Here is a 27,550-nt window from a genome sequence, read left to right as displayed (position 1 = left end):
AGTCCGTCTGCAGACAGGGGTACCCGGGGAGGACAGCTGGTCCAGAGGAGCTGCGGGACAAAAATGAATGATTGCCACAGTCATTCCCTCCAGTGGCTTCTCCCCAAGTACGTGGAGCCAGAGCGCCCAACATTATGCGTACATGATCGCTCTTAATTCGTGAGCCCGGGGGACGTTATCATCTTTACTTTGGGAAGAGCCTCGGAATGCAGAAAGTGGTTTTAGCCCAGCTGGAGGAAATGGGCCGAAGCGGGATTCGAACCGGCGGATTAGTTTCTCTGCAGCCCGGAGCCGCGTAGCCCCGCCCCTTTCACCCTAGAAACAGGCGCCCGTGTCTCCATAGCAACCGCTCCACCTGATTGCCCCTCCCCGCTCCCGGAGGCCACCTAGTGCGCAGGCCCGCATGATGACGTCCCAGACCGTGCCTGCTCTCAGGCGCCGGAAGTGAGCGGCGCAGCGCCGGAAGCGGTGGACACAGGAGGCCTCGTGGAGGACACTGCAGCATGGGACGGTCAGGGAGGGTAAGGCTCGGAGGCTTGGGAGGCAGGGGGCGCAGGCGTATTCCCAGCCGAGATCGCGGCGCTCACGGTTTGTCTCTTGCCGCTGCAGTCCCGGCACCAGAAGCGCGCCCGCGCTCAGGCGCAGCTCCGCAACCTCGAGGCCTATGCCGCGAACCCGCACTCGTTCGTGTTCACGCGGGGCTGTACGGGTCGCAACATCCGGCAGCTCAGCCTGGACGTGCGGCGGGTCATGGAGCCGCTCACTGCCAGCCGTCTGCAGGTCTGTACCCCACCCCCAGCCCGCCTCCACCCACCCTGGGCCCCGTTTTCGCGGCTGCAGTAATGGCTCCCGCTATAAAAGTGTGGGAGGCCTCAGTCTCCCCTGCTGGAAAAAGTGACCCTCATGGGGAGCATCATCTCTACCTTTCAGGGTTTTGCTGAGCTGGAGTGAGGGCGCGCAGCTTGGGAGATAGTTGGTCGCCTAAGCCTGACGGTTAAGACTGGAATCTGGAGCCGGGCGTGGTGGCTCATGCCTGTATTCCTAGTATTTTGGGAGGCTGAGGCAGGAGGATCACTTGAGCCCAGGAATTCGAGATCAGCCTGGGCAGCATGGCGAAACTCCGTCTTTGCAAAAAATAGAAAAATTAGTCGGATATGGTGGTGCGTGCCTGTAGTTCCAGCTACTGGGGAGGCTGAGGTGGGAAGATTCCTTGAGCCCAGGAAATTAAGACTGCAGTGAATCAGGATCGTGCCACCTCACTCCAGCCTGGGCGGCAGGAGGACACCGTGTCGAAAAAAAAAAAGAGGCTAGAATCTGGAGGCAGCAAAGCAGGGTTGGAAACTGTCTTCTCCCCAGTACCTGAAGCAAGTTAGTTAACCTTGCTGGGCCTCAGTTCGCTCATTTGTCAATGGGAAGATGCGCTGTGAGCAAGAGACAAGAGTTAGAACTCAAATCCGCATCTGATTGACTCTAAAGGCTAAGATCTTTTTGCTTCTCTGGGCTTGTTGAAAGGGTCTGATACAAGACAGACCATAACAGGATTTGCACCGTCAGCTTATAGTCATCGCAATAAGGGATAAGCTCTGTTTTCTCTTTTTCTTTTTGTCATTTCCAGGTTCGTAAGAAGAACTCGCTGAAAGACTGCGTGGCAGTGGCTGGGCCCCTCGGGGTCACACACTTTCTGATCCTGAGCAAAACAGAGACCAGTGTCTACTTTGTGAGTAGATGCCCTCACCCTTCATCTCCCCCAGACCCCCACTTCCCCCTTCTCTTATGATGAACACTTGTGCCTCTGAGCTGCTGTGATTTCTGGCTTCAAAGTAAACGCTCTGAAGAAGAGATGGGGCAAAGGTGCCTACTCGCAGGCTCCTCTACCAGACCCCTCCAGCGTCACTGATCTTTTCTTCTCCTGCAGAAGTTGATGCGCCTCCCAGGAGGCCCCACCTTGACCTTCCAGGTCAAGAAGGTGAGAGGGGTGGAGGTGGTACAAAGCCATGGGGGTCAGAGCTGGACTTGGGGGTGTCGCCAGCCACGTGTGGTTGGTGGTCACCCCCTCCTCACTCCTGCCCTACAGTACTCGCTGGTGCGTGATGTGGTCTCCTCATTGCGCCGGCACCGCATGCATGAGCAGCAGTTTGCCCACCCACCCCTCCTGGTACTCAACAGCTTTGGCCCCCACGGCATGCATGTGAAGCTGATGGCCACCATGTTCCAGAACCTGTTCCCCTCCATCAACGTGCACAAGGTGGGTCTGGCCTGGCGAGGTGGCAGGTATGGGTGGGTGCAGCGGGTAGAGGTCCCACAGGCCCTCAGATGGATTGCTCAGTCCTCCCAGTTCTGAGGCTGAGAGCTCCTGGGTCTGCTGAGTCCTGAGGGCAAATGCCACTCCTGTGTCTGATGATGCTGGACAAAAGTATCCAGAGATGCCCCCAGCGCTTCCCACCCCATGAGCTGCGCCTTTTCCAGCAGGTGCAAAGAAATACTGATGGAGCTCTATTCCCCGTGTGTGTTGAGTGCTGGACTGAGCAGGATCATAGCATCTCTTCTCATGGCCCCATTTTACAGAGGGAAGCTGCAGGCCCAGTGTTATGGCTCAGGCCTGTAATCCCAGGACTTTGGGAGGGCGAGGTGGGAGGATCACTTGAGCCCAAGACTTTGAGATAAGCTTGTGCAACATAGTGAGACCACATGTCTACAAAAAGTAGATTTTTAAAAAGCCCAGTGTGGTGATGCATGCCTTTAGTACCAGCTACTGGGGAGGCTGAGGTGGGAGGATCACCTTAGCCCAGGAGGTCGAGATTGCAGTGAGTTGTGTTCATGCCACTCTACTCCATCCTGGGTGACAAAGCGAGACCCTGTCTCAAAAAAAAAAAAAAAAAAGCAAAACTGAGGCTGGCCAAGATGCTGATTTTAGATTCCAGGGGGTAGGACTGGATTTTTAAACTTGTCTGACTCCTGAGTTCTAGCTCCTAATCCTTGTCACTAGTGACTCTCAGGTGGGACTTAGAAATTATGTAAGATATCAGTCATCAGGCCGGGCGCGGTGGCTCAAGCCTGTAATCCCAGCACTTTGGGAGGCCGAGACGGGCGGATCACGAGGTCAGGAGATCGAGACCATCCTGGCTAACACGGTGAAACCCCGTCTCTACTAAAAACTAGCCAGGCGAGGTGGCGGCGCCTGTAGTCCCAGCTACCCGGGAGGCTGAGGCAGGAGAAGGGTATAAACCCGGGAGGCGGAGCTTGCAGTGAGCTGAGATCCGGCCACAGCACTCCAGCCTGGGCGACAGAGCGAGACTCTGTCTCAAAAAAAAAAAGATACCAGTCATCAGAGAGTCTAATACGGGCTCAGGGACCAGGATTTCTTCTTTCCTTTTTTTTTTTTTTTTTTTTTTAATTATTATACTTTATGTTCAAACCTGCACGTTCTTTCCTTTTTTTTTTAAGAGACATGTCTCCCTACGTTGATCTTGAACTCCTGGGCGCAGGCAATCCTGCAGCCTCTGCCTCCCAAGTAGCTGAGACTATAGGCATGAGCCACCATGTCCAGCACATTTTCCATCTACTTTTGTAGACATGGAGACTCTCTATGTTGCCCAGGCTGGTTTTGAACTCCTGGGCTCAGGCAGTCCCCCCACTTCAGCCTCTGGAGTAGCTGAAACTGCAGGTGCGAGCTGGAGGCAGCATTTCTAGCCGGTGCCACAGTCCACAAACAGTGCGTGCATCACCCAAAGCCCCCACTTCCCCAGACTTTGCCGTGAGCCTACGGAGCATGCTCTCTTCCTCACCTTCCAGGTGAACCTGAACACCATCAAGCGCTGCCTGCTCATTGACTACAACCCTGACTCCCAGGAGCTGGACTTCCGCCACTAGTGAGTGTCCCAGTGGAATGGGGGACGAGGGGGTGCCGGGTGGGGGCCCCTGCGTGTGGCTGATGACAGCACTCCTGCTGAGACTCTGATTGTTGTCTCAAAGTAAACGCCCTGACGCACTGTGGGAAGGGTGGGATGGGGACTGTCAGCCTCGTGTCCCCTGACCATCCCCCTGCCGTCCACTCATGTTCCTGCAGTAGCATCAAAGTCGTTCCTGTGGGCGCGAGTCGCGGGATGAAGAAGCTTCTCCAGGAAAAGTTCCCCAACATGAGCCGCCTACAGGACATCAGCGAGCTGCTGGCCACGTGAGGAGGGCACAGGGCGGAAGGCCACTGCTGCTCGGGGACCCCAGAACAGGCCCGGAAGCCTGAGCTCCCCCACTGAGCCCTGTATGTCCTACACACAGGGGCGCGGGGCTGTCGGAGAGTGAGGCAGAGCCTGATGGCGACCACAACATCACAGAGCTGCCTCAGGCTGTTGCTGGCCGTGGCAACATGCGAGCCCAGCAGAGTGCAGTGCGGCTCACTGAGGTGAGGCCCAGGGCAGGGGACCCCTGGGTTCCCCCAGTCCCAACAATGGGCTGACACTTCTCCCTCATCCCCCTAGATCGGCCCTCGGATGACACTGCAGCTCATCAAGGTCCAGGAGGGCGTCGGGGAGGGCAAAGTGATGTTCCACAGTTTTGGTGAGTCCGGGGCCCGCGGGGGTGCGGGGTCATGGGTGCTGGACTGCATCCGGACCTTGGCGACCCGCGTCTCCTGACTCAGTGCACAAGACGGAGGAGGAGCTGCAGGCCATCCTGGAAGCCAAGGAGAAGAAACTGCAGCTGAAGGCACAGAGGCAGGCCCAGCAGGCCCAGAACGTGCAGCGCAAGCAGGAGCAGCGGGAGGCCCACAGGTCTGGGCAGGGCTGGGCACGGCGGGGCCGTGGGATCCCTGCAGCTATGTTGACCCCCACCCCCTCCTCCAGGAAGAAGAGCCTGGAGGGCATGAAGAAGGCACGGGTCGCGGATGGTGATGAAGAGGCCTCTGGGATCCCTTCGAGGACGGCGAGCCTGGGGTTGGCTGAGGAGGACGATGACCAGGAAGATGATGACATCGAGTATTTCTGCCAGGCGGTCGGCGAGGCGCCTAGTGAAGGTATGGAGTGGGGTCTGCAGCGGGGCACCCAGAGCCTGTCCTTGTCCCTGGGAACCCTGACACTGTCTCTCCCCACAGACCTGTTCCCCGAGGCCAAGCGGAAACGGCCTGCCAAGTCTCCAGGCTGGAAGCGGCAGGAAACGGATCGAGGCAGGGGTCGTCTTTGTGACCGGAAGTTTCCCAAGCCCAAGGACAAGCCTCAGGGGTCCCAGACCAGGCGGGGGCCCAGAGGGGCTTCCCGGGATGGTGGGCGAGGCCGGGACCGGGGCCGCTCACAGAAGAGAGTGGCCTGAGCCCAAGCCGCACCGGAGCAGTGGATGAATTGAACGCCCCAGATTGGGGCCCGAGAGACATGGCCCTCGGTTTCCTTTCATAAAGGAGTTGTGTCCCCACCCTTCCACTCCAATAAACTGAACTGGCCAGGGGTCCACGTCGGCGTTTGGGATGGGGGATCCTGGAGCCCTGCAAAGGAACCCAGAGTCGCCTGGGCAGGTGACCCCGGCAGACCCTCCCACCTGGTTTCTTCCTGGAAGCTGGGTCTCTCCCCTACCCTGCGTGGGGTTGGTTTCATTGGTGGCAGCAGTGGCCATGAGGCCCCTCCCCACAGTCCCACCAAGAGCCCTGCAAGCAGGTCACGCTTTAAGCAGATGAGCTTGAACCTCAAGAGGGCTGTGCACAATGAGGAAGGAAACGTGGGTGGAAAGGCACCCTGACATGCTCTGCTGGCTGGGCCAGGAACTGGGGGTGGGGCTGGGGCAGGACCCGCTAAACCACCAGTGACTGGGGGAGGAGCTGCGGAACTGGGTAGCAAACACAGGCTGAAGCTCAGCACTGGAGCATGGCAGCCAACGTCTCAGGTAAGGAGAAGGCATGTTGGCTTTCTCTGCGGGTCTGTGGTTAGCCCTGCAGATTGTCAGGAGGTGGGGGTGGTGGGGCATGGGTATTGTTAAAACCTAGGTCTGGGGCTGGGTGCAGTGGCTCATGCCTGTAATCCCAGCACTTTGGGAGGTTGAGGCGGGCAGAACGCGAGGTGAGGAGTTTGAGGACACCCTGACTAACCAGAAACCCCATCGCTACTAAAAATACAAAATTAGCCAGACCTGGTGGCACATGCTTGCAATCCCAGTACTCGGGAGGCTGAGACAGAAGAATCACTTAAAACCCAGGAGGCGGAGGTTGCCCTCCAGCTTGGGCAACGAGCAAAACTCTGTCTCAAACCTGGTGGCACGAGCCTGTGATTCCAACTACTGGGGAGGCTGAGGCAGGAGGATCACTTGACCCCAGGAGGTCCGAGACTGCACTGAGCTGTGATTGCACTTCAGCCTCGGTGACAGTGAAATCCTGTCTCCAAAAAAAAAGCCAGTCTAGATGACACTTCCTCCCTGAGCAGGCTGGCGTTGGGAGTCCTCCGGAGGAGCCTGTCCCAGCCTGCGGTGGCAGGAGTGGGGTGTACAAGGAGTGAGTGCCCCTGTGCTGCTGGGCCTTGGGCACTGCGGTGAGCACTGGTGCCAGTAGTAAGCAGGCCCCCCCATTCTCCTGAAAGAGGGAGATTTTTCTCACCATCATCAGGTGAGGCACAGGGTATGGGGGAAAATACCGCAGGGAAGGGAGAGTGGAGGGCACATAGTGGTTAGGGTGGCCTTGGGCCCTCTCACAGGCAAGACCACAGACGTGGGGAAAGGAGCCTCAAGAAAGTCTGGGTGGGGCCAGGCGCGGTGGCTCATGCCTGTAATCCCAGCACTTTGGGAGGCTGAGGCGGGCAGATCTGAGGTCAGGAGTTCGAGACCTCCTGGCCAACATGGGGAAACCCCATCTCTACTAAAAATACAAAATTTAAAATTAAACCAGGCGTGGTGGTGGGCGCCTGTAGTCCCAGCTACTCAGGAGGCTGAAGCAGGAGAATCACTTAAACCGGGGAGGCAGAGGTTGCAGTGAGCTGAGATCGCATCATTGCACTCCAGCCTGGGTGATGAGAGCGAGACCCTTGTGTCAAAAAAAAAAAGAATGTCTGGGTACGAAGGTCCCAAGGCACAAGCCTGCAAAAGCAGCCGGGAAGCCAGGGTGGACTGGCGCGAGGGAGTGAATCGTGGAGCACAGAGGGTGGCACTGGGGGGTATGGCGGGCGGGAGTGCTTTTATGGGACCTTGTGGGGTGAGTCTGGGTTTTTGGCGGTAACTCTATGGCCAAGCGTGAGCACCTGGAAGCAGATGGATGGGGATAGGACTCCAGCGCTCGCTGGTGCCCTCTGGTGGCCACAGGGAGAAGAGTCTGTGGGCGGCGGCTAGTGCTGAGGTCAGGGCAGGATGCAGGGGCTGGACCCCAGTGGGGCCTCAGATGGCACAGGTCAGAAGCGGAGCCAGCAGGCCTTGTGGGGGCTGGACTTTGAGGAGGAGGCCTCTGGTGAGGCCAGGGACTCCCACAGGCAGGTGTGGTGGGGGAGCAGGGTGGCCACTGCCCGTGTTACCAGTGGACCCTGAGCTCCAAGACTGCCTGGCCCACCTCAGCGGTCCATCAGGGCCCAATGCAGAACCCTGGCTGTGAGCCCAATCCTGTCCATATAAAGGAGTGGAGCCCGGTTTCCTTCCAGGGAGGGGAAAGAACTTGTGTCAAGGAATCCATGCCATGGCAGACGTGGGCTCTGGGGGCAGCAGGAGCCGCCTTGTGGGAGAATAGGGCTCAGATGGTGACACCTTCTGCCCACAGATGCCAAGTCCTGCCCTGCCAACTTCTCGGCAGCTGCCGAGCACATCCTCAGTGGGTTCCAGGAAGACTTCCTGTGGCCCATACTGGTGGTTGAGTTCCTGGTGGCTGTGGCCAGTAATGGCCTGGCCTTGTACCGCTTCAGCACCCGGGAGCAGCGCCCATGGTACCCCACTGTGGTCTTCTCAGTCCAGCTGGCAGTCAGTGACCTGCTCTGCGCCCTGACGCTGCCCCCACTGGCCGCCTACCTCTATCCCCCCAAGCACTGGCGCTATGGAGAGGCCGCATGCCGTCTGGAGCGCTTCCTCTTCACCTGCAACCTGCTGGGCAGCGTCATCTTCATCACCTGCATCAGCCTCAACCGCTACCTGGGCATTGTGCACCCCTTCTTCACCCGCAGCCACCTGCGGCCCAAGCACGCCTGGGCTGTGAGCGCCGCCGGCTGGGTCCTGGCCGCCCTGCTGGCCATGCCCACACTCAGCTTCTCCCACCTGAAGAGGCCACAGCAGGGGATGGGCAACTGCAGCGTGGCCAAGCCTGAGGCCTGCATCAGGTGTCTGGGGACAGCAGGCCACAGGCTGGAGGCCTACAGAGCATACAGCCTGGCGCTGGCGGGGCTGGGCTGCGGCCTGCCGCTGCTGTTCCGGCTGGCAGCCTATGGCGCCCTCGGGCGGGCCGTGCTACGAGCCCGGCAGACTGTGGCCGGGAAGCTGCGCGTGCGCGCTGGCTGCCAGTGGCGTGGCCCTCTCGCCAGTCCTACGGGCCCTACCACTTATGCGTGTGGCTCAACCCGGTGGATGCTCGGCGCGCTGGAGCACCCGCTGCCCGAGCTTTGCAGATGTGGCCCAGGCCAACAGCGCCCTGGAGCTGGGACCCTACATAGGCTACCAGTGATGCGGGGCGCTCAATGCCCCTGGGCCTTCTGGTCCACCCACTGCTCTACATGGCCGCGGTGCCCACCCTGGGTTGCTGCCGCCGACCACTTCCCTGGCTACAAGGACAGCTGGACCCAGAGGACGCCAAGAAGCACTGGCCCAAGCCCTGCGCCTCAATGCCACAAGCCGGCCCCTAAACCCGTCGGAGCCCAGTCCCATGAGCTGAGCTCGGACAACCTAGCTGTAAGCCGCCGCCTCACCTCCAGGTGTTGCTGGAGAACCCTGAGGGCAGGACCCCAGCTCTGAACCACGCCCCTTTCCCCAAAAAAGCAACACCTGTGGTTGCAGCCAGGTCAGGGCCCAGTGCAGCACCCAGGGGCAGGAGGCAGTTGCCTTTCCCACCCAACAGCGCTGGCCCCAGGGCTGCCCTGCAGGGTCAGGTGACCAAACCATGCCCAGGGCGAGGGGAGGGGCTGGCCCCGGCCACAGGACTGGAGAGGCGAGAACAACATGACTGGTAGAGAGAGAGGAGCTTTTTTATTGCCCTGGAGCCCCGCCTCAGAGGCTTGCCTTTCTGTCGCCAAGCGGTCTGGCCGAGCCCGCTGGTGGCAGCTGCTAGTTGGGAGCCTGGGTAAGGGAGGGTGGGTGGTCAGGGTATGAGACCTCCAGGGGCGCCCCAAGACCCAGGGACCCAAGTGCACCTTGCGGCAAGGGGAGGGCCAGAGAAGGACAGGGTAATGTGAGGGCCAAAGCGGGCACTATGAGCCAGATGGCCAGCCTCAAGCCTGGCCCAACGGGACTGGCAGGAACCCAGGCATAAGAGTGCCACTCCTCTGCCCTCTGCCAGGTTTTGGAAAAAAGACAATAAAGGACTGTGTCACTCAAACCAGCCTGGGGACTGTTAATGGCACAGGCTTACTGGTGGCCAAGGCTCCATGGAGGTGCTGGGAGCGAGGTGGGTGGGGAGCAGGGGCTGGGGCGGGGAGGGGTGGGGCGGGGGTGGAGTCTTACTTGGCCCACTCGACATTGAGAATGAGGTGGTCATAGCCGAAGCCGGACACCCCAGCGATGGCACGCGCGGCATCCTCGCGGCGGTGGAAGCTGATGAAGGCGAAGCCCTGTGCAGGGGCGGGGTGGGGTCAGGGGCACAAACTAGGACAGGCGACCCCAGGACAGGTGACCCTCACACAGCCCCGCCGCACCCGCCTGCCTGCCCACCTTGGACTGGCCGGTGGTCTTGTCCTTAGCCAGGTAGATGCGGGAAATGGAGCCAAAAGGCCGGAAGAGCTCCTGCAGGTCGGTCTCACGTGTGTCCTCTGACAAGTTGGTGACACGGATGGTGGCGTTGTCGTCGGCTGTGCGGGAGAGGGGAGGTGGCTGTGAAGGGGAGGCTCCTGCCCAGCCCTTGTGTGCATGCTTCAGGGATAATTACGAGGTGCCGGGAGATGCCCACCCACCAGCCTGGCATCAGGGTGCCCCTCACCTCTGCGGTTGGGCTGCATGGACTCCCCGCGGCGGCTGGCCCCGTCGCGCAGGCTTGGTGGCACGTACTTCCCTGTCTTGTTCTGCGTGGCCTGCACCGGCTCCAGCTCTGGGGACCAAAAGACAGTCGACTGAGTTCAACCTCACCCTGGCGCGGGAACGGGGACACAGCCGCCCCAGGAAGCTCAGGCTTCAGTGCTGACCCAGCGCAGGCACCGTGTGCCAAGCCACAGGCAGCCGGTTGGCCATGAGGACACCAAGGTGACACCTAGGAAGCTGACACCATTTGAGCTCCTGGCCGGTGACATTGGCAGAGGAAGAGGGAGCCCTGACCCCACCCCACAGAGGGCGGGTTGGGGGGTGGCGGGCGACGGGAATGGCAGCCTCACATCCACAGCAACAGCAGGCATGGGACACACGACAGGAACAGTGCCCAGGTTTCCCTTGCATGGTAGGCGACAAATGCACGTCTCCACTCACACTCACCACCAGCAATCCCACCAAAAGATTCGGACGGTACAGCCACAGGCATGCAACAGAGACACTACACAGTGCATACACACAAGGGGGGGTGGTCAGCACCCTGGGGCCGACAGACAGCAGCTCCCCTCAGGACAGTCACAGGGCCACCAGCAGAGTCACAGCTGCCAAGTCACACATATATGAGAGACGCTCGTCTCCCAACCACAGGAGGTGCAGCAAATTAGGAAGGCATAGACGCCCTGAGGAGAGTCGGGCGCCATCAAACCTGCCATGCTGTCGTATGGGAGATGACAGCACAAAGGCAGCAGTGGGGACAGAACCCGCGCACTGACAGCAGGACCCCCCCGCCCCCGCAATGGCAGCCAGCATCCCCAGCCCCGCACCTCCCGGCAGCTTCTCCTTCTCGCCGGTAGACAGGCCCAGCTGCTCGGCCAGCTCCTTCTGCATAGGGCCCAGCGTGTCCTTGTAGGGGCAGCGGGTGGTCCAGTGGTCGCCCTTGCAGATGCGGCAAGACACGATCTTCTGGCCCTTGAGTTTGTTCATGGGGTCCTCCTCCTCCTGGCAGTTCAGGTCCTGACAGGGGCGGGTTGTGGGGAGCTCAGAGGCGGCTGAGGCACCCCCTTTGCCCCCACCCCAGGATGTCAGCCCCACCTGATTGCCCCGCTTACCTCTTTGCTGGTGATGAACGTCATAGAGACATCATCGCTGACGGTGGTGGTGGCCACATTGGGTCCCGGGGGGTCAAACTCTGAGTTCCCGAACTTCTTCCAGTTCTGGGCTCAGGGAGGGATGGGGGACAGTTGAGGGCAGGGGCAGGCAGGGTTCCACAGGGGGTACCCTAGACCTACAGCCGCCATCCCTAGAGTGCCTGGGCCTCGAACCCCATTTTCATCCTCCTCAACCACTCCCCAAATAGTCCTGGCGACAGTTCCCATTTCCTGAGTACACGCCAGGCCCAAGCTCCAGGTGACAGCTACACAGCCTGGAGCCTGTGCAGGCTGGCGGACCAGCTCCCACCACAGCATGACACTCAGGGATGTGTAGGGGTCCACCCAGACCTCCCGGCCCTTGAGCTAGAAAACCTGAGCCTCGGCTTCCTCCCTTCCTCCCTTATAAAACGGGAACCACAAAAGCTTCCTGCCTCCCTGGGTTCCTAAGGAGACTGAATCAGAGAAACACTTCCTGCAAAGTGTTTGGCATGGGGTATGTTATAATTAAGCGCACAGCAAGCTGTTCTAAGTGTATTTATTGCTAACGCTTCTAACTGCTGCGACCACCTCCGGCCTCTGTTCCTCCAGGCTGACAGGCCAAGAGGAACAAGAATCTAACCCCGGCTGGGCCCGGTGGCGCCCTCCTGTAATCCCAGCACTTTGAGAGGCAAAGGTGGGAGGATCTCTTAAGCCCAGGAGCTGGAGACCAGCCTGGGCAACATAGTGAAACCCCATCTCTACAAACAATTAAAATTAGCCGGGTGTGGCAGTGCACACCTGTAATCCCAGCTACTCAGGAGGGTAGGGTGGGAGGATGGCTTGAGCCTGGGAGTTCAAGGCTGCAGTAAGCTATGATAGTGCCACTGCACTCCAACCTGGGCAACAGAACTGGACCCTGTGTCTTTAAAAAACTTAAAAGAATCTTAACTTTCACTCGATATTTATAATCAAATTTATTTGATATTTATTAATATAATTTGATATCATCAAACTTTTATTAAATATTTATCATTTATTTAATCGCTATTTATCATCGACTCCTATGCCCTGGACTTTCCAGAGTCCCAAGAGAGTGCAAGCACTCTAGGCCTCAGTTCAGCTTCAACAAAATAGGTACGAAGAGTTAAGCCCGGCTGGGTGCGATGGCTCACGCCTGTAATCCCAGCGCTTTGGGAGGCTGAGGCAGGTGGATCACGTGAAGTCAGGAGTTCGAGACGAGCCTGGCCAACATAGCAAAACCCCGTCTCTACTAAAAGTACAAAAATTAGCTGGGCGTGGTGGCGTATGCCTGTAACCCCAGCTACTCAGGAGGCTGAGGCAGGAGAATCACTTGAACCCAGGAGGCGGAGGTTGCAGTGAGTTGAGATCGTGCCACTGCACTACAGCCTGGGGGACAGAGCGACACTCTGTCTCAAAAAAAACAACAAAAAAAGAGTTAAGCCCCATCTCTAAACACAAAGGTCCTGGAGCACGGTTTCCCAATTCCTCTGGGTTAGCCCTGGGGAAGGAGCGCCTCACCTTCCTCCTTGCAACAGCCTTTGAAGCCTTCCGGGTCTCAATCCTGAAGGTGCGGACAATCTGAGGACGGCAGGGGAGAAGGGTCAGGCTTCTGGGACTAGGGGATCTCCTTTACCAATCCCCTCAGCACACCCTGCCGCCTTCTGGTCTAAGGGCCCCCAAGCACAAGGGGCCCCACTCCCTGCCCCCCTACCCTCACCTTGAACTTCTTGCCATCCTCATCTATCTTGTACTCTGTCACTGTCTTTATGTTTCCGTTGATGACCTCCTTGGGAGGCGGCAGTGGAGCTGGGAGAAGGGGAAAAACAGAAGGACTGAGCCCTGGGTCATGGGGATCAGGAGCGGCAGGGCTGGAGGGAGAGGCAGCCCGGACACGGAGTGGCAGTCCTCACTCACCTCCTGGCAGTAGCTCTGGCTCTGGGCTGGTGTCGCCAGTGGCCAGAGGGATCCCCTTGAGGAGCTCGCTGGTGACACATTTGTCTGCAAGAGGCAGCGTGGGGAGGAGGGGTCAGCTCCAGGGCAGGAGCTCCCCAGCTGCGATGGAAGGGCCTTTGGGATGACGCCTACAGCAAGAGCTGAGAAAGGCAGGCCAAGGGCAGAGGCCTGACCAGGCAGCGCACTGGGATAGCCCTGTGGGGACTCGGAGTGGCAAGGATGGGGGATCCCTCGTAGGAAGGTGGGTGCCAGGCCAGGAAGCCAACCAGGCGCCAGTAGAGAAACAGGAGACGGGAGATTACAACTTTCTCCCTGGAGTAGGGCAACAGCTTGGAGGATTTAGGCAGTAGCATGGGAGGAACAGGGACCCGCCGGGGAACACCTGGAGTTGGCAACAGGCGGCTCCCAAGGAGGATGGCGCGGGGCAGGGGCTGGTCGTGACGGGGGACACGGTGCCAGACTGGGAGATGGAAGCAGGCGGCAGTCGCCCGGCTCGGGCCTGGCCGCGATTACCCCGGGCGACCGGGTACACTCACCATCCTCCCCCTCCTCCTCCACCTGGTCGGCCCAACTGGGCTTCGAACTGCCGAAACAAATGTGTGGGAAGCGAAGATTAAGTCAGCAAGGCCCGGTCCCCGCAGCCTCGGCACACCCAGGCCCCATAATACTTCCCAGAGCACCCCAACCGCTTCCCGTGCCCCATTCCGCGATCCCGGACTCACTCAAAGTCTCCAGTAGGCATCGCAAAAAGTATTCTCCACGCAACCCAAGCCCGGCCAGAGAGCGGAAATGGGTGGAAAACGAGACTTCCGGTGCCGCCGTCGCCGCTAGAGAGGCCCAGCCGCGGCACTCACAGCGACACCTGCGGACGGAGGTGGAGGCGCACGCGGCTGTGTGTGCTGCTGAACGCTGCTGGTACCAGAGCAGGGCTGGCGGGGCAGAGGCTGATTTCAGGGCTGGTCCTATTAACCTTTAAAATTAAAATAGGCCGGGCGCGGTGGCTCAAACCTGTAATCCCCTCACTTTGGGAGATCGAGGTGGGCGGATCACCTGAGGTAAGGAGTTCGAGACCAGCTTGGCCAACGTGGCGAAACCCCGTCACTACTAAAAATACAAAAATTAGCTGGGCATGGTAGTGCGCGTCTGTAGTCCTAGCTACAGACTGGAGGCTGAGGCAGGAGAATCGCTTGAACCCGGGAGGTGGAGGTTGCAGTGAGCTGAGATTGCCCCACTGCACTCCACCCTGGCGACAGAGTGAGACACCGTCTCAAAAAAAAAAAAAAAAATTAGCCAGGCGTGGTGGTGGGCACCTGTAATCCCAGCGACTCGGGAGGCTGAGGCGGGAGAATCGCTTGAACCCAGGAGGCGGAGGCTGCAGTGAGCCGAAATCACACCACTGCACTCTAGCCTGGGCTGCAGAGTGAGACTCTGTCTCAGAAAAATAAGTAAAATTAAAATAAATAATAATAATCATAACAAGGCTCACTTATTGATTGCTTATTGTATATGAAGCACGGTGAGGAGGATATTACTTCCATTTTACAGCTGAAGAAACTGAGCCTCAGACTGGGTCCGGTGGCGCATGCCTGTAATCCTGCACTGTGGGAGACTGAGGTGTGGGGATTGCTTGAGGCCAGGAGTTTGAGACCAGCCTGGGCAACATAGTGAGAACCCCTGTCTCTAAAACAGAAAAAAAAAAGAAAAAAGAAACTAAAGCTCAGGGAAAACAATCCTTTTGCTTAAACTGTTCCTTGTCTTCTTTCCCGATCCCAATGATTCAGATGCCAAGTCGCCCCCGCCCCAGCCACTCCCTCTTCTTTTCTTTGTAGCGTTCTTGGCTTTCCGGTATAATTTTGTGCATTTACTTGTTTATGGCTCAGCTCCTTGCTCTAAGCACAACCGTCCTCAGTTGGAGTGATTCATGATGACTCCCCAGGGGAAAAAACTGGTTTTCAGGGAGGAAAAAAATCTTAGATATTGTGGTCTTCTAAAGCCAGCTCTATCAGACATCTTATTCCTAAGTATTTAGTTTCTGCCTTTAGGGAGCTATTAAATGTAATTAAATTAAAATTAATTTAGTTGATGTAAATTCGATTTTAGAATAATTCGGGTTTTCTCCTAAGGAGGGTGATAATGAACAAAAAAAGTTTGACAATGCCGGATGCAGTGGCTCACACCTGTAATCCCAGCACTTTGAGAGGCCAAGGCAGGCAGATCTCTTGAGGTCAGGAGTTCAAGACCAGCCTGGGCAACATGGTGAAACCCGTCTTTACTAAAAATACAAAAATTAGTTCGGTGTTGTGGCCCGCGCCTGTAATCCCAGCACTTTGGGAGACTGAGGCAGAAGGATCACTTGAGCCCTGGAGTTCGACCAGCCTGGGCAACACATAGTGAGACCCCCATCTCTAAAACACATTTTTTTTTTTTTTGGGGATGCAGTCTCACTCTGTCGCCCAGTCTGGAGTTCAGTGGCGCATTCTCGGATCACTGCAACCTCTGCCTCCTGGGTTCTAGAGATTCCCCTGCCTCAGCCTCCCGAATAGCTGGGATTACAGACTACGGCCACCATGTCGTGCTAATTTTTGTATTTTTAGTAGAGATAGTAGAGACAGCGGCCCGCTTCGGCCTCCCAAGGTGCTGGGATTACAGTTGTGAGCCTGGCCCCTAAAAAAAAAAAAAAAAAAAAAAAAAAAAAAAACTTTAAAAAAATTAGCTGGGCATAATTCTGTGTGCCTGTAATCCCAGATACTCAGGAGGCTGAGGTGGGAGAATAGCTTCAGTCCAGGAGGTTGAGCCATGATCACACCCCTGCACTTCAGCCTAGGCAACTGAGCAAGACTCTGTCTCGAAAACACAGACACACACACACACAAACACACACACAAAACAAAACAAAACTTGTAAGGGAGAATGGCCTGAGAAAAATAAATAAATAAGAAGACAGGAAAAACAAAGTTTATGCTGTTTATCCTCTGAGGTGTGAGTGAGGAGGCCACTCAAGGGTTTGGAATATCACCAGCTTTTCTTGTGGAAAAAATTATTCTAGAAGCCTGTAGAGAGCCAAGTGGAAGGGAAAACATTAACGGGAGAGCCGGAAAGAGAGGCACACCGCTGTGGTTTGCGGCGGTTTTTCAGGAGGGTGTCCTGGCTATATGGGTGAAAATATGAAGCTGGTCCGAAGGGCTGATAAACATTTGTACAAGCTTACTCAAATGTACTCTGAGCAACACAAAATCCAAACAACCTAGCAGATTGGGCAAAGCTTTAAAAATTCGATATCACCCAGTGGTAGTAAAGATGTTATAGGGAAGCAAGCCAGGCATGGTGGCTCACGCCTGTAATCCCAGCACTTCAGGAGGCTGAGGTGGGTGGATCACCTGAGGTCAGGCATTTGAGACCAGCCTGGAAAGCATGGTGAAACCTTATCTGTACTAAAAACACAAAAATTCACTGGGCATGGCGGTGGCGCGCGCCTGGGATCCCAACTACTTGGGAGGCTGAATCAGAAGGATCACTCGAACCTGGGAGACAGAGGTTGCAGTAAACCAAGATTGCCCCACTGCACTCCAGCCTGGGTGACAGAGCAAGACTCTGTCTCAAAAAAAGAAAAAAAAAAAGCATGTATGAATTTTCCTTTGAACCAGCTAATAATTCCTGCTGCGAATAAACTTGTAAATATATGCAAAGATGTGAGTAAATTGTCTGTGCAGTATTGTTTATGATAGCAAAAACTGGAAACACTCATCCACCATCCATAGGGACTAGTTAAATAGATGAAGTTATGCTATACTGTAATCTATAAATTACTATTTGATCTTTAAGGAGGTAGATACATTTGTGCTCATGTAAAAAACAAACTTCAGGATAAAAAGAGGAAGCAAAGACCGTGCACAGTGGCTCACTCCTGTAATCCCAGCACTTTGGGAGGCCGAGGCAGGTGGATCACCGGAGGTCAGGAGTTCAAGACCAGCCCCTGGCCAACATGGTGAGATGTCGTCTCTACTAAAAATACAAAAAATATATATATATATGTATCTGGCCGTGGTGGTGGGCGCCTGTAATCCCAGTTACTCGGGAGGTTGAGGCAGGAGAATCACCACTGCACTCCAGCCTGGGCGACACAGCGAGCCTTCATCTCAAAAAAAAAAAAAAAAAAAAAAAGAGGAAGCAATATATAAAATGGCATATATTGTAGGAACCAATTTGTGTAAATCTTTAATAGCACATAGACATGCAGATATATGCAAATCATTTCCTGGAAAGAAAGCATCAGAACCTGTTAATGAGGAATGCTTTGGAAAGAAGGCACCAAGAAAGGAAAGAGTATATTTGGACATGAATTAATATATAACATGCATTTATGTAATATGTGAGATGTAACATATAAATATATTTCTTGGCTGGGCACTGTGGCTCATGCCTATAATCCCAGTACTTTGGGAGGCCAAGGCAGAAGAGTTTCTTGAGACCAGGAGTTCAAGACCAGACTAGGCAACGTCATTGAGACCCTATCACTACACACAAAAAATTGCTGGGTGTGGTAATGCACGCCTGTAGTCCCAGCTACCTGGGAGGCTGAGGTGGGAGGATTGCCTGAGCCCAGGAGGTAAGGCTGCAGTGAGCTATGATTGTACCATTACACTCTGGCCTGGGTGACAGAGCAAAAACCCTGTCTCTGAAAAAGAAAGAGGCTGGGCACAGTGGCTCACATCTGTAATCTCAGCACTTTGGGAGGCCAAGGTGGGCAGATGCCCTGAGGTCAGGAGTTCAAGACCAGCCTGGCAAACATGGTGAAAACTCATCTCTATTAAAAATACAAAAATTAGCTGAGCATGATGGCACGTGTCTGTAATCCCAGCTACTCAGGAGGCTGAGGCAGGAGAATCCCTGGAGTCCGGGAGGTGGAGGCTGTAGTGAGCAAAGTGCTGGGATTACGCAGGTGTGAGCCACCATGCCCGGCCACATCAAGGTTTGAGTGCAAGAGTATATCTGGTTACAGATTACAGAAGCGTAATACCCTAACCCCATTAGATGTTATTTTATGTGTAGGAAAAGGCTTAGGGGAGGTCCTTTTTTTTTTTTTTTTTTTTTTTTTTGAGATGGAGTCTTGCTCTGTCACCCAGGCTGAAGTGCAGTGGCGCAATTCTCGGCTCACTGCAACCTCTGCCTCTGGGGTTCAAGCAATTCTCCCACCTCAGCCTCCCGAATAGCTGGGATTACAGTCGTGCGCCACCATGCCCAGCTAATTTTGTGTTTTTAGTAGAGACAGGGTTTCTCCATATTGGTCAGGCTGGTCTCGAACTCCCGACTTCAGGTGATCCACCTGCCTCAGCCTCCCAAAGTGCTGGGATTACAGGCCTGAGCCTCCGCGCCCAGCATGCCTTTTTTTTTTTTTTTTTTTTTTTGAGACAGGGTCTTGCTTTATCACCCAGGCTGGAGTGCAGTGGCGCGATCACAGCTCGCTGCAGCCTCAACCTCCCCAGGCTAAGGTGATACTCTTGCCCTAGTCTCCCAAAATGCTGGGATCACAGGCATGAGCCACTGTGCCCAGACTCACTTAAGGAATATGGTGACTCGGGCAAGAGACATGGGGTGCCCTGTGCTCTATAGTGTTTTGTCTTCAAAGCCTCATTCTATAGAGCTGTGCAGACATGTCCCAGAGTCCGGGGCTTTGTGAAATTATGCCAGAAAACAGAAATGAAGAAACCCAGCTTAACATTAGTTACTTTCTCTCATATTGCCATGACAAAACACCACAGACTGGGGGGCTTAAACAGCACACATTTATTTTCTCAATTCTGGAGGCTGGAAGTCCAAGATCACAGTGTCAGCAGGGTTGGTTTCTTCTGAGGTGGTGGCACCTTCTCCGTCTGTCCTCACATGGCCTCCTCTGTGTGTATCTATGTCCCAATCTCTTCTAAGGATATCAGTCTTATTGGATTAGGGCCCACCCTAATGACCTCATTTAAACTAAATTCTTTTTTTTTTAATTATTTTTTTAAGGTGAAGTCTCACTCTGTAGCCTAGGCTGGAGTGCAGTGGTGCAATCTCAGCTAATGGCAACCTCCGCCTTCTGGGTTCCAGTGATTCTCCTGCCTCAGCCTCCCGAGTAGCTGGGACTACAGGCATGTGCCACCACACCCCGCTAATGTTTGTATTTCTAGTAGAGACAGGGTTTCACCAAGTTGGCAAGGCTGGTCTTGAACTCCTCACCTCGTGATCTGCCTGCCTTGGCCTCCCAACATGCTGGGATTATAGGCGTGAGCCACCGCGCCTGGCCTTAATTTTCTCTCTAAAGGCCCTATTTCTGCTGGGCGCAGTGGATCACGTCTGTAATCCCAGCACGTTGGGAGACCCAGACAGGCAGATCCCCTGAGGTCAGGTGTTCGAGACCAGCCTGGCCAACATAGCAAAACCCTATGTCTACTAAAAATACAAAAATTAGCCAGGTGTGGTGGCAGGCATCTGTAATCCCAGCTACTCGGGAGGCTGAGGCATGACAATCCCTTGAACCCGGGAGGTGGAGGTTGCCGTGAACCAATATCGAACCACGCCCTCCAGCCTGGGCAATGGAGAGAGACTCCTTCCTTTTTTTTTTTTTTTTTTTTTGAGAAGGAGTTTTGCTCTTGTTGTCCAGGCTGGAGGGCAATGGCATGATTTCGGCTCACCACCACCACGCCTCCCCCCTCCGTGTTTTAAGCTATTCTCCTGCCTCAGCTTCCCTAGTAGCTGGGATTACAGGCATGCTCCACCATGCCCATCTAAANTGGAGTGCAATGGCATGATTTCGGCTCACCACCACCACGACCTCCACCTCCCGGGTTTAAGCTATTCTCCTGCCTCAGCTTCCCTAGTAGCTGGGATTACAGGCATGCTCCACCATGCCCATCTAATTTTGTATTTTTAGTAGACACAGGGTTTCTCCATGTTGGCCAGGCTAGTCTTGAACTCCAAACTCAGGTGATCCGCCTGCCTTGGCCTCCCAAAGTGCTGGGATTATAGGCGTGAGCTGCCATGCCCGGCCAAGACTCTTTCTAAAAAGAAATAAAAATAGGCCATGTGCGGTGGCTCACACCTGTAATCCCAGCACTTTGGAAGGCCAAAGTGGGAGGATCACTTGAGGTCAGGAGTTCGAGACAAGCCTGGCCAACATGACGAAACCCCATCTCTACTAAAAATACAAAAATCAGCTGGGTATGGCGGGGCACAGTGGCTCACGCCTGTAATCCCAGCACTTTGGGAGGCCAAGGCAGGTGGATCACCTGAGGTCGGGAGTTCAAGACCAGCCTGACCAACATGGAGAAACCCCATCTCTCCTAAAAATACAAACTTAGATGAGCGTGGTGGCACATGCTTGTAATCCCAGCTACTCAGGAGGCTGAGGCAGGAGAATTGCTTGAACCTGGGAGGTGGAGGTTGTAGTGAGCTGAGATCGTGCCATTGCACTCCAGCCTGGGCAACAAGAAGGTAACTCTGTTTCAAAAAAAAAAAAAAATCAGCTGGGTGTGGTGGTGCGTGCCTGTTACTCAGGAGGCTGAGGCAGGAGAATCACTTGAACCCAGGAGGCAGAGGTTGCAATGAACCAAGATTGCACCACTGCACTCCAGCCTGGGTGACACACTCCATCTCAAAAAAAAAAAAAAGTAAGTAGAAATAAAAAGAAGGAAATACTAAATTGATGGGACATGCAGATGTGGTAACAGTCAAAAAACAGGGGCAGAAAGGAGACATGGCAATGTCCTTACTGTGGTTTTTCTAGGGAAGTAGACGGGTACGTCAGCATTGCCTTATTTTATTTCATTAAAATAAAACAGCCTTCCACTATGAACTATGGTATGGTGGTTCCTCAAAACATTAAAAATAGAACTACCAAATGACCCAGCGCTTCCACATCTGCTTTATACTTACAAGAATTGAAATCACTGGAGACCAGCCTGGGCAACACAGTGAGACCCCATCTTTACAAAAAATAATAATACATTAAAAGGGGGGGAAAAAAAAAGAAGCCAGGCACAGTGGCTTACACTTGTAATCCCAGCACTTTGGGAGGCTGAGGAGGGAAGATCATTGGAGCTCAGGAGTTTGAGACCAGCCTGGGCAACACGGCAAGAACTCATCTTTACTAAAATAAAATAAAATGAGTTAGGCATAGTGGTACATACCTGTAGTCCCAGCTAGTCCAGAGACTGAGCGGGTTGGATCTCTGGAGCAAAGGAGTTCGAGGCTGCAGTGAGCTATGATCGCATCACTGCAGTCCAGTCTGGGTGAAAGAATAAGACCCTGTCTCTCAAAAGACAAGACAATGGCTTCTAATTCTTACACCAAAGTACATCCTCAAGTTGTTGTTTTTGGTGAAGGATTGTATACCTCAGACTGTGACAACTGAAAAAGTGGCATTAAAAACAAGGAAATTCAGGCCAGGCGCGGTGGCTCACACCTGTAATCCCAGCACTTTGGGAGGCTGATGTGGGCAGATCACCTGAGGTCAGGAGTTGGAGACCAGCCTGACCAACATGGTGAAACCCCATCTCTACTAAAAATACAAAAATTAGCTGGGCGTGATGGCCTACACCTGTAATCCCAGCTACTCAGGAGGCTGAGGCAGGAGAATCCCTTGAATCCGAAGGTGGAGGTTGCAGTGAGCAGAGATCGCGCCACTGCACTGGGTGACAGAGCGAGACTCCATCTCCAAAAAAAAAAAAAAAAAAAAAGGAATTCAACAAGTTGGCTAGGTTCAAAAAACAATTTACAAAATCACAGCCAATACAAATAGAGCATCTCTCCATAGGCAAAGGACCACAGTTTAGGAAACAAGAAAACATCCCCATTTATATTAGTAATGAAGGGACTAAATACTTAGGAATCGAGTTATGAAGTGTGCAAGATCTGGATGAAAAGCTGTGGACACAAAGGAATTCCTGAACAAACAGGACAAACCCTGTTCTTAGAAAGGAAGGCTTGGCCGGGCTCGGTGGCTCACGCCTGTAATCTCAGCACTTTGGGAGGCCGAGGCGGGTGGATCACGAGGTCAGGAGATCGAGACCATTCTGGCGAACACTGTGAAACCCTGTCTCTACTAAAAATACAAAAAAATTAGCCGGGCGAGGTGGCGGGCGCCTGTAGTCCCAGCTTCTAGGGAGGCTGAGGCAGGAGAATGGCATGAACCTGGGAGGCGGCGGAGCTTGCAGTGAGCGGAGATCACGCCACTGCACTCCGGCCTGGGCGACAGAGCGAGATTCTGTCTCAAAAAAAAAAAAAGAAAAGAAAAAAGAAAGGAAGGCTTGTCATTAACATGTCAATTCTTCCAGAAGTCTGCAAAGTTAATGCAATCCCTATGAAACACCTGCTCGATTTTTAGCGGATGTGCCAGTTCTAAAGTTTCAACCCAGTCATTTAACTCCTAGAAAAGTAGACTATATGTGGATACACATATGTATACAAATCTACGTCCAGCCATCTCTCAGTATCCCCAGGGAACTGGTTCCAGGATCCCATGTGGTACCAAAATCAGAATGTGCTCAAATCCCTGATAGAAAATAGCATAGGCTGGGTGTGGTGGCTCACACCTGTAGTTCCAGCACTTTGGGAGGCCAAGACAGGTGGATCATTTGAGGCCAGGGTTTCAAGACCAGCCTGACCAACATGGTGAAACCCTGTCTCTACTAAAAATACAAAAAAATTAGCCAGGTGTGGTGGCGCATGCCTGTAATCTCAGTTACTTGGGAGGCTGAGGCAGAAGAATCGCTTGACCCCAGGAAGCAGAGGTTGCAGTGAGCCAAAATTGTGCTACTGCACTCCAGCCTGGGCGACAGAGTGAGACTCTGTCTCAAATATAAAATAAAGTAAAATAAAATAAAATAAAATAAAATGGCATAGTATTTGCATATACACTACACGCATTCCCCTGTGTACGTTACTTTCTGACAGAGTCTTGCTTTGTCACCCAGGCTAGTGCAATCTCAGCTAAATGCAACCTCCACCTGCTGGGCTCAAGCAATCCTCCCATCGCAGCCTCTGGAGTAGCTGGGACTACAGGTATGTGCCACCATGCTCAGCAAATTTTTGTATTTTTTGTAGAGAGGGTGTTTCGCCATGTTGGCCAGGCTGGTCTTGAACTCCTGGCCTCCAGTGATCCTCCTGCCTTGGCCTCCCAAAGTGCGGGGATTACAGGCGTGAGCCACTGCACCCGGCCTCTCCTATGTACTTTATATCATCTCTAGATTACTTGTAATACCTGACATAATGTCTACACACTGCTTTATTCTTATGGATTCCACATAGTACTTCGTGAGCGGCAAATGCAAGTTTCGCTTTTTGGAACTTTATGGACTTTTTCTGGATATTTTAAATCCGTGGTTGGTTGAATGGCAGAGGTGGAATCCTTGGATACGGAGGGCTGACCTGCATCACAATTCAGTCTACTGCTCTTGAGACCGTAGTTGTTTCCAAACAATATAAAGAAAAAAAGTTCAAATAAAGGCATTCTATTTATTGTATAACATAGTGAGTATAGTTAATATATTATATTCTTGTCCAGGCGCAGTGGCTAATGCCTATAATCCCAGCATTTGGGGACGCCAAGGCAGGCAGATCGCTTGAGCCCAGGAGTCTGAGACCAGCCTGGGCAACAAAGCGAGACCCTGTCTCTACAAAAAATATAAAAATCAGCTGCCGTGCATTGTAGCTCGTGTCTGTAATCCAAGCACTTTGGAAAGCCGAGGCAAGCAGATAACACTTGAGACCAGGAGATCGAGACCAGCCTGGCCAACATGGGGAAACCCCGTCTCTACTAAAAACATAAAAATTAGCCGGGCCTGGTGGCGGGCCTGTAATCCCAGCTACTCGGGAGGCTGAGGCATGAGAATAGCTTGAACCCAGGAGGCAGAGGTTGCAGTGAGCCGAGATCGCACCACTGCACTCCAGCCTGGAGACAGAGTGAGACTCTGTCTCAAAAATAAAGAAAATAAATAAATAAATAATAATTAGCTGGGTGTGGCAGCACATACCTATGGTCCCAGCTACTGCAGAAGCTGAGGTGGGAGGATCACGTGAGGCCAGGAGTTTTAGACCACCCTGAGCAACACAGTGAGAGCCCATCTCCATAAAAAAAATGTAAAACTTAGCTGGGCATGGTGGCATGCGCCTATAGTTCCAGCTACTCAGGAGGCTGAGGCAGGAGGATCACTTGAGCCCAGGAGATCAAGGCTGCAGTAGAGCATCACTGCACTCCAGCCTGGGCAACAGAGCAAGATCCCGCCTCTAAAATATATATATATATTTTTTCTATCTATCTATCTATCTATCTATCTATCTATCTATCTATCTATCTATCTATCGGCGGGCGCCTGTAGTCCCAGCTACTCGGGAGGCTGAGGCAGGAGAATGGCGTAAACCCAGGAGGCGGAGCTTGCAGTGAGCTGAGATCCGGCCACTGCACCCCAGCCTGGGCGACGGAGCAAGACTCCGTCTCAAAAAATAAATAAATAAATAAATAAATAAATAAATAAATAAATAAAATATATATTTTAAAAAGGACAAAACTGATACACATATTCATGGCATGGATGAATCCCAAAGGCATTTATGCTGAAAGATCCCAAACACAAGCACACATGCTGGCCTGAACAGGCAAATGTCATCTATGGAGAGAAAACTGGATGGGAGGCTGCCCAGGGACCGGGAAGGGGAAGATCAAGTGGGAAGAGGCACGAGGTGACCTGAGGTGACAGAGACATTCTCCATCTCGATAAGGACGTAGTCTACAGTGCTACATTCGCTTCTCGAAATTTAAGCTGAACACTTAGGACTTGCATATTTCATATTCTACCCTAATTTTCAAAAACAGAGGAACAAGCGAGATTCCTAGGTAAGACAACCTTCGAGGTGCGAGACAGTTTTTGTTTTGTTTTGTTTTTGAGACAGTCTCCCTTTGTTGCCCAGGCTGGAGTGTAGTGGCGTGATCGTGGCTCACTGCAGCCACTGCCTCCAAGGTTCAAGCGATTCTGCCTCAATCTCCCGAGTAGCTGGGATTACAGGCATGTACCACCACGCCTGGTTGATTTTTGTATTTATACTAGAGATGGGGTTTCGCCCTATTGGCCAGGGTGGTCTTGAACTCCTGACCTCAGGTGATCCACCTGCCTGGGCCTCCCAAAGTGCTGGAATTACAGGCGTGAGCCAACGCTCCTGGCCCAAAGCAGTTTATTTTTGAGACAAGGTCTCAGTGTGTTACCCAGGCTGGAGTGCAATGGCACAATCTCGGTTGCAGTGAGCCGAGATTGCTACTGCAAACTCCACCTCCTGGGCTCAAGCGATTCTCTTGCTTCATTCTCCTGAGTAACTGGGACTACAGGCACATGCCACCATGTCCCACTAAGTTTTGTATAGGCAGTCTTAATAGACACTACCATAGGGTGCGGTGGCTTACATGGAAGCAGGGGATCACTTGAACCCAGGAGGTGGAGGTTGCCACATGCCGAGATCAGGCCACTGCAGTCCAGCCTGGGTGACAGACCGAGATCCTGTCTCAGAAAAATAGAAAATAAAAGATCATAGGTACATGGGCAAAATGCATAGTGTGACCTTGTGAGAAAACAAGGATTCGGTTGTCTTGATCAAGGTGCCTCGGAATCCAGAAAAAGAAAACTCATTATACTCATTATATACTTTAAAATGATTTTTTTTAGCTTAAAATAGCAGCAGAAAGTATATTTTTAAAAAATCTCGGATGGGGGAACTTTACCATATGTCAGGCTGAGCTGTTGTACTTTGCTGTGTGCATTTGCTATCAGTCTTATTCAAAAAATAAGCTGAGATTCCCATTTTTAGTCCTTACAAAAGTGATTCATGTGTTAAAATGGGAATGTCAGAAATGTGGAAGAAGATACATGTTTAAGATCTCTTGGTGGAGGGAGGGAAGGCATTTCTAAATAGGCTACAAAGGCCGGGTGTGGTGGCTTATGCTTGTAATGCCAGCACTTTGGGAGGCCAAGGCGGGAGGATCACTTGAGGTCAGGAGTTCAAGACCAGCCTGGCCAACATGGCAAAACCCTGTCTCTACTAAATTAACAAAAATTAGTCGGATGTGGTGGCAGGCGCCTGTAATCCCAGCTACTCAATCCCCGCTACTTGGGAGGCTAAGGAAGCAGGGTTAAACCCGGGAGGCGGAGGTTGCAGTGAGCCGAGATCATGCCACTGCACTCTAGCCTGGGCGACAGAGTGAGAATCCATCTCAAAAATAAACAGGCTACAAAAAACTAAGAGTGACAAATAGAAATAAATTGACTTCCTAAAACTGGGAGGTCTCTGTATGGCACAGACATGAGCCAGGATGACTGAGCTGGGGCAGTCATCCCAAATGCCCAGGGATCTCCCAGCAAAGACAGTCATGTGGCCACCACAGAGAAGGGGTACATCCAGTGGCCACTGGACACACAGAAGTGTTATGTCACTATTAAAAAATGCTGGTCAGCCGGGCGCAGTGGCTCAAGCCTGTAATCCCAGCACTTTGGGAGGCCGAGGCGGGCGGATCATGAGGTCAGGAGATCGAGACCATCCTGGCTAACACGGTGAAACCCCGTCTCTACTAAAAATACAAAAAAATTAGCCGGGTGTGGTGGTGGCGCCTGTAGTCCCAGCTACTCGGGAAGCTGAAGCAGGAGAATGGCGTGAACCCAGGAGGCGGAGCTTGCAGTGAGCCAAGATCACGCCACTGCACTCCAGCCTGGGCGACAGAGCGAGACTGTCTCCAAAAAAAAAAAGGCTAATGGGAGGCTGTGTGCAGTGGGTCACACTTGTAACACAGCACTTTAGGAGGCCCAGGTGGGTGGATCATATCAGGATTTCAAGAACAGTCTGGCCAACATGGTGAAACATCATCTCATCATCTCTACTAAAAATACAAAAATTAGCTGGGCGTGGTGATGGGCGCCTGCAATCCCAGCTACTCGAGAGGCTGAGGCAAGACAATTTCTTGAATCCAGGAGGCAGAGGTTACGCTGAACCAAGACTGCCCCACTACACTACAGTCTGAGCAACAGGGCAAGACCCTGTCTCAAAAAAAAAAAAAAAAAAAAAAAAAAAAAACCTTTGAAAAGAAAAAAACCCAACTAAAGAAGGGGTTTTGCTTTGGGATAGGGAGGCCGGAGCTCCAAGGGCAGCTCAGTGGTGACTTCTCTCTCCTTGTTCCACCAGTCGCTGCACAGAGCTCTGCCTCATGGTCACAGGATGGCTGCTCTACTGCCAGGCATCACAACCCACTCCAGACCAAAGAAGGGCTACCAGCCATGGGGAAGGCTAGCCAAGACTTTTTTTTTTTTTTTTTTTTTTTTTTTTTTTTT

General features: G+C 53.3%; 3 protein-coding genes across 3 annotated transcripts; 2 read left to right on the top strand and 1 right to left on the bottom strand.

Annotated features, from left to right (window-relative positions):
* The first annotated feature begins 331 nt into the window (after positions 1 to 331).
* PPAN (peter pan homolog) lies at positions 332 to 5,433 on the top strand. The gene is made up of 12 exons (XM_017879851.1): positions 332 to 521; positions 610 to 780; positions 1,616 to 1,717; positions 1,916 to 1,966; positions 2,075 to 2,245; positions 3,793 to 3,869; positions 4,067 to 4,174; positions 4,276 to 4,399; positions 4,476 to 4,554; positions 4,637 to 4,766; positions 4,839 to 5,008; positions 5,087 to 5,433. Exons 1-12 carry the CDS (start codon positions 504 to 506, stop codon positions 5,299 to 5,301), a joined length of 1,416 nt encoding a protein of 471 aa, XP_017735340.1. The 5' UTR covers positions 332 to 503; the 3' UTR covers positions 5,302 to 5,433.
* Positions 5,434 to 6,843: 1,410 nt separating this feature from the next.
* P2RY11 (purinergic receptor P2Y11) lies at positions 6,844 to 8,889 on the top strand. Its single transcript, XM_017880031.1, is given in 6 exon segments — positions 6,844 to 8,426; positions 8,428 to 8,454; positions 8,456 to 8,511; positions 8,514 to 8,614; positions 8,616 to 8,687; positions 8,689 to 8,889. Coding segments are annotated over 6 exon segments (708 nt in total). The 5' UTR covers positions 6,844 to 8,175.
* Positions 8,890 to 9,574: 685 nt separating this feature from the next.
* EIF3G (eukaryotic translation initiation factor 3 subunit G) lies at positions 9,575 to 14,029 on the bottom strand. Its single transcript, XM_017879850.1, has 10 exons — positions 13,934 to 14,029; positions 13,748 to 13,794; positions 13,173 to 13,256; positions 12,976 to 13,064; positions 12,777 to 12,836; positions 11,217 to 11,321; positions 10,932 to 11,121; positions 10,067 to 10,174; positions 9,802 to 9,938; positions 9,575 to 9,701 (listed from the first exon to the last, which is right to left on the bottom strand). Exons 1-10 carry the CDS (start codon positions 13,951 to 13,953, stop codon positions 9,591 to 9,593), a joined length of 951 nt encoding a protein of 316 aa, XP_017735339.1. The 5' UTR covers positions 13,954 to 14,029; the 3' UTR covers positions 9,575 to 9,590.
* Between the last annotated feature and the right edge of the window lie 13,521 nt (positions 14,030 to 27,550).

This window comes from Rhinopithecus bieti, unplaced genomic scaffold, assembly GCF_001698545.2.
Source record: "Rhinopithecus bieti isolate Rb0 unplaced genomic scaffold, ASM169854v2 scaffold_10589, whole genome shotgun sequence".
NCBI lineage: Eukaryota > Metazoa > Chordata > Mammalia > Primates > Cercopithecidae > Rhinopithecus > Rhinopithecus bieti.
Note: the sequence above shows the minus strand (reverse complement) of the source record. Positions and strands in the feature narration are given on the sequence as shown.

Bases quoted from the DNA above. Each gene is read 5' to 3' on its own strand.
- PPAN (XM_017879851.1), top strand. The intron at 1,718-1,915 runs GTGAGTAGATGC...CTTCTCCTGCAG, and splicing joins CAGAGACCAGTGTCTACTTT to AAGTTGATGCGCCTCCCAGG. The intron at 4,175-4,275 runs GTGAGGAGGGCA...TCCTACACACAG, and splicing joins ATCAGCGAGCTGCTGGCCAC to GGGCGCGGGGCTGTCGGAGA.
- EIF3G (XM_017879850.1), bottom strand. From the start codon at position 13,953: ATGCCTACTGGAGACTTTGA. The intron at 13,795-13,933 runs GTGAGTCCGGGA...TTGTTTCGGCAG, and splicing joins ATGCCTACTGGAGACTTTGA to TTCGAAGCCCAGTTGGGCCG. The intron at 9,939-10,066 runs GTGAGGGGCACC...TCTCCCGCACAG, and splicing joins CATGCAGCCCAACCGCAGAG to CCGACGACAACGCCACCATC.